The 9,290-nt window shown below is 59.6% G+C and overlaps 1 protein-coding gene across 1 annotated transcript; it reads right to left on the reverse strand.

Annotated features, from left to right (window-relative positions):
* Positions 1-4,858: 4,858 nt before the first annotated feature.
* KLHDC7A (kelch domain containing 7A) lies at positions 4,859-7,698 on the reverse strand. Its single transcript, XM_036447160.2, has one exon. It carries the CDS (start codon positions 7,427-7,429, stop codon positions 5,063-5,065), a length of 2,367 nt encoding a protein of 788 aa, XP_036303053.1. The 5' UTR covers positions 7,430-7,698; the 3' UTR covers positions 4,859-5,062.
* Between the last annotated feature and the right edge of the window lie 1,592 nt (positions 7,699-9,290).

Raw genomic sequence — 9,290 nt, forward strand, 5'->3', positions numbered from 1 at the left:
CTGCCCCTCGAGTGGGCAGCAGGAAGGACTCTTGGTTAGCTTCATGAGGGGCTCTGTGCCTCGATGTTGTGTGCCCGTGTGGGAGGGGGTGTTGGAGGAAGGGCAGAAGGTATGAAACAGTCCTTCTTGGACACAGGAAAGCAGCCCAGCTGGGCAGTGCCAAATGCCCACCCACGGGACCTTCCTAACAGAACACAGCTCAGCAGTGGCTTCCGCTGAGCCCTGCATGGGGCCGTTCTGTGCTGGCACCTGGGGCACAGGCAGACAAAGACAGCCCTGGCACCCACAGGAACTCGCTAGGGACAGCAGACCTACAGGCGGAGACTGCGGAGTGAGAGCTGAGGGCGCAGTGTGGGGCGCCCTATTCAGGAGTGGGGGTCAGTGAGGAGGGGCTGAGGCCACATCACCAAGGATGAGTATAAATATTTCTCTCCTTTAATGGCCCAGCGCGCCTAAAGAGCGGTCTGGTTTCTGAGTAGAAAATGAAAGAAAGAGACAGAGATAGAAGGAAAATGCTGGGGCCGGGTGGGTCAGCTGTCCTCTGATGGAGAGACAGTGACCCAGAACTGATTCAGCACATTTAGTTTATAAAGCATAATACCAGGAAGTTTTACTCAAGCCCAAGTCAAAGGAGATTAAGTGCATACTCTTGGCTTCTTTGTGATGGTCACTCTGAGTGGCTCTTCCTCCCAGTCTGTAAAGGGCAGGAGGCCTGGGTAATCATGTTTGTTCCTGGTGCTTGGCTGGATTTAGATACTGAAACCCACACCCTGGCGCCTGAGCTGAAGGTCAGGCTGACAACACACCTGCCTCTGGCAAGGTATGATTCCAGGGCGTGGCTCCACTGCCACCACCGGATTGAGATGACAATCTGCTCAGGGGCCTTTCCCAGGTGCTCTCTACAGATGAGACGCTGTGAGCTGTCTCTGAGCCTGTTATTTCCTCTGTGAAATGGGACTGTGACAGATTTGAAATTCTGCATGAAGACAAGTGTTGGGTAATTTGACGAGCATTTGAGCCACATGTTGCCCATATGGGAGGCCAGCAGGCTGGGGGCAGTGGCAGGGTTTTTAAGAGCCACAAGGGAGTGAACCCCGAGGCCTAGCTCTTTAAAGCAAGTTGAACTGCCTAGTTGAAGGGGTGGGGAAGTTGATGGGCTGGAGAGAATTTGGCCAGTTTTGCCATCTACTCTGGCTGTTTTGAAAATAAAATGCCATCACGTAAGTAGAGCTCCGGTTAGCACTGGGAGTGCTTGAAAGGGCAGGGCAGGGCAAGGATGAGCTCCCAGCTCCGCCCCGCAGGGCGGAGTTATCCCTAGCCCTCACCCAACCAATCAGGGTTGGCTGAGGCAGTGACATCGCCACTGACTGGAGTAAAACCCCTGGACTGGGAGAAATTCGCTCTCTTCCGCCATGCTGCCGGCGTGAGTGGGAGGAGCCCATGCTAGCATGGAACAGGCTCTTTTGTTTATTGCATTGGACTCGGCTCCCTGGTGGTCCTTGGGGATCACGAAGTCTGGGCGTAACATGCTCATCGCATGTACTGACAACAATGACATTTCTCCCTTCCGGTTCTTTCTTTCTTTCTTTTTTATTTTAATATATTTTATTGATTTTTTTACAGAGAGGAAGGAAGAGAGATACAGAGCTAGAAACGTCGATGAGAGAGAAACATCGACCAGCTGCCTCTTGCACAACCTCTACCTGGGATGTGCCCACAACCAATGTACATGCCCTTGACTGGAATCGAACCTGGGACCTTTCAGTCCACAGACCAACGCTCTACCACTGAGCCAAACCAGTTTCAGCCCTTCTGGTTCTTAATAATAAAACGGTAGATGTAATAGTAGATATGAAACAGTGAGTTTGAATGTTTGTGGGTGTCTCGTCTTGGTCCCTGCGGACTAGGTGGCGGGTGGAGGTGAGGATGGAGGGAGGTATTTGCAGAGCCCGGTGCAGGCCCACAGGAGTTCCTATTATTGGTATAAGATCCGTGTCTCCACCTCCTCCCCCTGCACACACAAAGGCAACGCAGACTTGATTGCTTTTACCTTCTTGTTTTATTTGAACCCACATCCCTCTTTTCAAAACCCCGGAGGCTGGGAGCTGTTTGCAGGCACTCCCTGCGGGCTGTCCTTTCTTCCGGCTCCCGGCTGCCTTCCCCACATCCCCCTCCCTGGAGGCACCTCCTTCCTTTGTGTTTCATCTCCTCTGTGGTGGCCCCTGGATGCCTAGAAGGCGGCTCCCAGCAAAGCTTCAGGGACTTCTGAACTACCTGGGGCACAAGGCCCTCCCAGGGAAGGATGGAGAAGGCTGGGAAGTGCTGGGCACCTGTCAGGGCTCTAAGTATGGCAGTATCTTCCAGTGGCTCTGAGTGGCTCTTCCTCCCAGTCTGTAAAGGAGCCCCTCCACCCCACACCTTCCCAAGGCTTGGGCATCGGGGCTCTAGGCAGCTCCGTGGGAAGCTGCTCTGGTCAGACGGCCTGGGAAAGTGCTTCATGCGCTGAGCCTGGGAAGCTCAAGTCAGCAGCCAGTCCTTTTTTCACCACCCACCCCGACGAGGGGCACAGAAGCACAGGGTCTCCAAACCTAGGTGACCTAAAATATCAATAACTCGAGCACACCCTAGACCTCGCTGGACCTAAAGGGGCCCCTGCAGCTTAAATGTCAGGCACTGGCCTCCACGAGGCTGGCTCGGGCAGCCCCTGCGGAAGACACCAGACCGATTTTGGAGCAGTCCCTGGGCTGGGTGCTTTACACACATTCTCTTAGTTCTTTTAACATCCACGATGATGGGCTGGCCGTGGTGAACCCATTTTACAGGTGCAGAGAATGAGGGTCAGAATTTAAGAAAGGTTTGAGTTCCAAGTTCAAGGACAGAGTGTGACTGGCTGGTGTGGGTGGAGAAGGGACTGGGGACAGCCCATATGACAGCTGATGCCAACTGGGCTCCCGTGCCCCCTGAGAGGGGAATGGGAAGACACCATGTTGGGAGTAGGCCCCGTTCCAGGGTGCTTTTAAGGCAATTGAGGGTCTTTGAACTTTGCCACGAAGGGCAAGTTCTTTTGAACTCTCTGAGCCTCAGTTTTCTCACCTGTAAAATGGGATGGTTGAGAGGATCAGAGAGACGCTATGCAGGAAGCATCTCGTCCAGCGCCTGCATGTGCAGATCAGGGGCTCCGTCTTACAGCTCCAGGAACAACTCAGGGTGGGGCACCTGGGATGGCCTTTCCAGACAGCTCTCATTTCAGGCTGGGCATAGCCAAGGGCAGCCCTGTGCCCTGTGGTCCAAGCGGGGCCCAGGCCCCAGCTTTGCTTTCACAAACAACCCTGCTATTCTGGACACGACCTAGGCTGGGCTTCTCTTGTAAATATTGATGAAGGCCCCAGACAGAGAGGAACAGGAAAACAAGGGACGTTTTATTTATGATAGAAAAAGAAACCAAACAGGAAAAAAAAAAAAAAATATATCTACAAGCCCAACAGGGGGTGTGTGTAGTGTGGGGGGATCTTAAATAAACCGTGTGGTGCAGCCACCGGGTGGAATGTTGTGCAGTGATTGAAATGATGTTTACCGAGGGTTTGTAATAACACGGGAAAATGCTTATTCTCCAAAGCGAGGTGGGAAAAAAAAGGAAGCAGAACGGAATTGTAAATTCAGCATAATCACACCTAGGCCAGAATCAAGCCCGGCCGACCGAAATCACACGCAGGAGAGACAGGCTGGAGAGGCCGTGTCACAGCAGGGGTTAATTGGGGAGATGTTTTTCATACTTTCCTCTCTTTTTCCAATTTCTCTATAATGGCACGGTTGGCCTGATGTAAAAAGCAACCCAGATTTAAGATTCTTCTTTATTTTCCCCGGAAGGAGAAAGAACTCTTATTGGGAAAAAGCAGATGGCCCAGGGACAAGAGTTATTTGACAAACAGGCCACCCTGAGGCTGAGGGCCCCAGGTGGGCAGGCCGGCTAGTCACCAAGGTCAGGTGGAAACCCTAGAACCCGGGGCGTCACGTGGGCCTCCTGACACCAAGCCACACACCCAGCCGTGGCGGTGATGTCCTGGCAATTATTTGGATTCTCCTCTCCAAATGTGCCAACATGGCTTCTCTCCTGGGAATGCACCTGTTATCCAAGCAAGGAACCTCTCTTAGAAATGTCGGTGGGACAGGATTCTGTTTGTTAGGTGAAAGGCTGCAGCAGAAGAGCTGGGCTCCGGCCAGTTCACCCCATTCCCCCCCAACCCCCAGATGGAGCTCCCTGGAGGAGGACCCGCCTCTCCTGCCCACGTGAAAAAGGCTCTGTGTGCACGGCCAGGCTTCCCGGGCCCTGAGCCGCCCCCAAGCTTCCACTCAGGTCTCTGCTCAGTGTGTCTGATCAGGAAGGCCTGCTCACACTATCCCGCTCGCCTGCTTAGCTGGCTCGGTGGCTCGTATCCGACATGGGTTCTATTTATGTATCTTTTCCAGAACTGCCCATTCTCCTCCACTGCAATGTGAGCTCCTGTCAGACAGGTGCCTCCAGCACAGGAACGAACAGTCCTGGCCTCCCCTTCTGTCACTGGACCTGACCGTCATGCCCCCAGGGGGTCGCTGAGGGCCCCCAGAGCGATCCCCTCCTGCCACCATGGCCCTGCTCATTCTCATTCCTGAGCCCAGCTCTAGAGAGAGGAGCACAGCTGCTCTAGGCGGTAACGAGGCCCGGGGTCAGCTTGAGGGGCACCTGAGGGTCAACTGGCACCTGAATCATAGTTGTGATAAGGCTTTGCCCCTAAAGTGTGCTAGGGTCCTGGGAAACACCCCCCCGTCCCCCGCCCCAATTCAGACTTGATTGAAGCTATCCCGGGAGATATGGCTGCCCTCTATTTCACCCTTGCCCTCTGCAGCCCGCTGGCACCAAAGCATCTCAGAGCCCAGCCACCGACGGACATCGGACTGGCATTCACCGTCTGTAGCTTAACTCCTGGCTGCCTGGTCTCCCAGAAACGGCCCACGGAGGAGCGGTGGGCAGGGGGTGCTCTTTGCCCCCCGCTTTGCAGGAGGAGCCCAGCAGAGGGGCAGCTAGCTAGACCCTGGTCTGTGGCACCTGGGGGCTGGGCAAGGTGAGGACGGTGGGCAGCAGGGTGCCCCGCGGGGAGGGGAAGCTGCACAGCTCCTTGGGCACGAACCTGGGCGAGACGCTGTCGGCCAGGAAGAGGAGGGTGCGCCGGCGGCCCACGCAGTAGACCAGGCTGCCCACGGCGGCACACTGGAAGGCGTCCGGGTAAGGGGTCCGGTACGTGGCGCACTCGTACCAGAGGCGGGCGCTGGCGCTGCAGCGGTGCACGCTGATGCCCAGGCTGCGGTTGAGGTCGAAGCGGTAGAGGAAGCCGCCCACGGCCACCATCTCGGCCGTGCGGTCCTTGCCGCCCCCCGTGGGGCCCACCTGCCAGCGCTGCTCGGGGGCCGAGAAGCGGAGCAGCAGGTAGCGCAGGGTGCCGCCGGTGACGAAGATGTCGCCGGCGCAGGCCGTGGCCGTGTGCGCCAGGGCGAAGGTGTCGTTGGGGAGCGGCGGGGTGAAGGCCCAGCGGTCCACGCGGGGGTCGTAGCGCTCCACGGTGTTCAGGCACTCGCCCCCGATGGCGTACAGGCAGCCGTCCAGGGCCACCAGGCGGCAGTGCGGCCGGGCCTGGTTCAGGGGGCACACCTCGCTCCAGATCCCCGTCAGGGGGTTGTAGCAGAAGACCCGGCTGGAGGGCCGGCCCCCGGCCCCCTGGCACCCAGACACCACAAACACGTAGTTGAAGAGGCTGCAGATGGCGCAGCCGCGGGACACAGCCTCCGGGGGCAGGGGGGCCAGCGGGTGCCAGGCGTCCTGCTCGTCGTCATAGCAACAGAGGCGGCCGGCGGCCTCCTGGGGGCACACGTCGGCCACCACCAGGCGCTGGCGGCCCCGCAGCCGCCGCCGGAGGACCAGCTCCCGCTCGGCCCCGCTCAGGCGCCCGTAGATGTCCGGGCTGCGCAGCACCTGGAGGTAGTTGTCGCTCATCACCTTGTAGGCGGCCTCCTTCAGGGCCTCCAGGTTCTGCCTCTTGGCCAAGGTCAGCACCTCGTAGCAATTGCCCAGGTCCAGGCGGACGTCGGGGGCTGACCCGGGGCTGAGGGGGACGTGGAAGAAATTGGTCCCGGCCACGAGCTGCAGGTGGAGGTCCCCGCTGCTTCCGGCTGCGCTGGACTCTGGAGTCTCCCCAGATATGGGGGTGCTGGGTGGAGGGGTCTGGTCCGTGCAGGATGGAGGGGGGGTCCCAAACCCGTGGAGCTGCAGCTGAAGCTCGGGGTTGTCCACGATCTGGAGGAGACTCTCCTTCCTGCTGAGGCCTCCTGCGGCAGGCAGCACAGGCTGGGGGGAGGCAGCGAGACTGGCTCCACCTTCTCTGTCGTCGTCAAGGCCTCTGGGGACTGTCCCTGTTCCCAGGGGGCCTGGCACGGGAGGTGGTGCCTCCTCCAGGGCCGCGGTGCTGGGGGCCGGCCGGCCTCGGGAGGTGGCCTGGGAGGTAGACTGCACGTAGTACTCGTACACCTTGCCCTGCAGCCGGGGCCGCATCCCCACCACCTTCTCCTGCAGGAAACTCTCCTCGACTCGAACCCGGGCCACCGAGGAGAAGGTGTAGGAGCCCTCCTGCTGGTGCAGGGCCAGGCCCATGTTGGAGGCAGCCCGCAGGGCCGCTGCCTCTTCCCAGCAGGCCCCCAGCATGCGGGCCAGGACCCCACTCTGGCTCATGTCGGTCTTGCCTTCTGAGCCGGCCATCCAGGGCTGGAGGGGGAATGCCTGCTCCCCAGCCCCCGGCTGCTCAGGGAGCCCGCCGTCCCGCCACGAAGCGGGCCCACCCCCGACACAGCTGCCGCCCACCGCAGCCAGGACAGCGGGGGCGCTTTTGGGTTCACTGCCCACAGGGGGGTCGTGGGGCTGCTTGAGCTTCTGGCCAGCAGCTGTTCCGGTGTCCCGGCCGCTGCCGCGAGGAGGTGCCAGGCCGAGCTCCAGGCACCGCCCACCCTCGTCCTCACCAGCTCCTCTCCTCTCGGGCTTCCACGTCTCTCCAGCTTCCGAGTCGCTGGAAGGGGTTCCCAGGACCCGGGAGCCCCCGGGATCCTCCCAGCTGCCGCCCAGCGGTGCTCCAGGCCCCTTGCTTCCGCTTCGGCATCGCAGGCCCCGGCGGGGGGCCCCAGGAGCAGCCCCCCGAGGTTCAGGCAGCCCGGAGTCCTCTGCCTCCTCCTCGGCCTTGGCCTTGGCGCTCCTGCCCCACAGTGGGGCTCGGGCGGGCCTCGACTTGTACAGCCTGTAGGCTGCGGTCAGCAGGAGCAGGGCGGCCGCGGACAGCACCACCTTGCCCGTCAGCTGCATGTCCAAATGCCAGTCTTGGGCCTCGGCTCCGCCTCCTCCTTCAGGGAACATGCTTCCCGAGCCAAGAGCCAACCTGGGGCGGAGGAATGTCAAGAATCTGATTAATAATTGCCCAATGGGGCCCGGCTCCCGGTTCCCGCGGAGCTGAGCGGAGGGGGCTCTGGGCCAGCTCTGGCCAGCTGAGGAGTTGGAGCAAAGGTGACTTTGAGCTGGCAAAGGGCGGCCCCTGAGCCGGGCTGGCCGGCCGATCCCGGCGCCGGCCTCCTGGGATCCGGCAGTGCCTGCCCCGGGGGTGGGGTCTGCCCCGGGGCTGAGCTTGTGATCAGCCACCTGAGCCCGCAGCAGCTGGCGGATGTCAGGAGCGTCCGGCTCTTGAAGAGGGAGGAAGCTCTTGACCAAATATCACCCGATGCTAGGAGACGCATGGGTTTGGCCACTGCTTTATTTTCTCTTTTGCAAATCAGCTGCTGTGCCAGGAGGGCTGGGTGTGGCGGGCGTGGGGCAGGTGGAGCCTGGGCAGGTGTGGCCGGAGACCCACCTGGGTCGCTTTCTCCTGCTGGGGGCCCTTTGGTTCCCATAGGGGGGTGGGGTCTGCAGGGATCAGCAGGGCAGGCTGAGCCTGGGACTGCTGCCAAGCCACCTGACCCGGCTCTCCATGCCGCTGCCCTCCTGAGAAAGCTCGGGGAAAGCACATGGCATTCATGCCCGGGCCAGGGGCCGGCGTGGGGCACAGCCGCACCCTCCAAACTGGACGGCCTCCCAGGACGAGAGGCCGAGGGAGACGCACCTGCACCACCTCGCCGGGGGCTAGGGGTCCAAGTCCAGACCCCCCGGCTCTGCCACTTACCAGCTGACCTCACCTCTCTGGGCCCCAATGTCTTCATCTGAAAAATGGGGGTGACAGCATACTAGCCTCATCAGGTCGTGGTGAGAGCAAAAATGGGTTAAGGTATGAGAAGCCTCGGAGAAGCTCAGTCACGATCAGCCATTCTTTTTTTCTTTTTAAAAAAAATATATTTTATTGATTTTTTGCGGAGAGAAAGAGAGAGGGATAGAGTTAGAAACATCGATGAGAGAGAATCATCGATCAGCTGCCTCTTGCACATCCCCCACTGGGGATATGCCCACAACCAATATACATGCCATTGACCGGAATTGAACCCGAGACCCTTCAGTCCGCAGACCGACGCTCTATCCACTGAGCCAACCTGGTTTCGGCTGTCAGCCATTCTTTTCCTCTCTTCCCGCCCTCCTCCTCACCCGTGTCCTTGTCACTCTATTCATCAGCACCAGCTGGACCCTCCGTAGCACAAATCCGTGTCCCTCTGTAGACCGAGGTCCTATCTGAGTCCCCAAAGGCCAGGGTGGGGATCTCAGACCCGTGCCCCCCACAGGGGCCAGGCAGGTAAGCGGAGGATTCACCCCATGAGGGTGCCAGGCGGGCAGGCCCAGCACTGCCAGGCCCCCCTGTTCAGAGATGTTCACTCTAGGCAGTGATGCCATCCGCCGTGATTTCTAAACGATGGCGCCGAATTTAAAAATGAGAATAATCCCCTCTCTGCAAGGAGTTTGTCTCTGAAGCCTTGACGAGGAGAAAATCCTGAGTCATGCCTGTGGCCACAGCCCCTCACACTCCAGCCTCGTCCCCGCCCCCAAGTTTATTTCCTGTTGGCTGCCTCAGGTGTCTGCGCTGGGCTGGGGCTCTGCCCGACCTTCCCTGCTGGTGCACATCCCTGCAGGCCTGAGGAGCCGGCTCAGAGACTGCCTCCCCTGCCTTCTTCCCGGTGAATCCCTCTGCCTCCATCATCTTCTCCTTCGTTGGGCATCTTGTTCTTTGCTCCTCTTGTAGCCTCTATCGTGGGTCAGTTAAGGTGACCAGATGTCCCGCTTTTGGCAGGACAGTCCCGATTCT

This window comes from Pipistrellus kuhlii, unplaced genomic scaffold (assembly GCF_014108245.1).
Source record: "Pipistrellus kuhlii isolate mPipKuh1 unplaced genomic scaffold, mPipKuh1.p scaffold_m20_p_2, whole genome shotgun sequence".
NCBI classification, from domain to species: Eukaryota; Metazoa; Chordata; class Mammalia; order Chiroptera; family Vespertilionidae; genus Pipistrellus; species Pipistrellus kuhlii.

Coding starts and splice junctions, on each gene's coding strand:
- KLHDC7A (XM_036447160.2), bottom strand. CDS start 7,429: ATGTTCCCTGAAGGAGGAGGCGGAGCCGAGGCCCAAGACTGGCATTTG.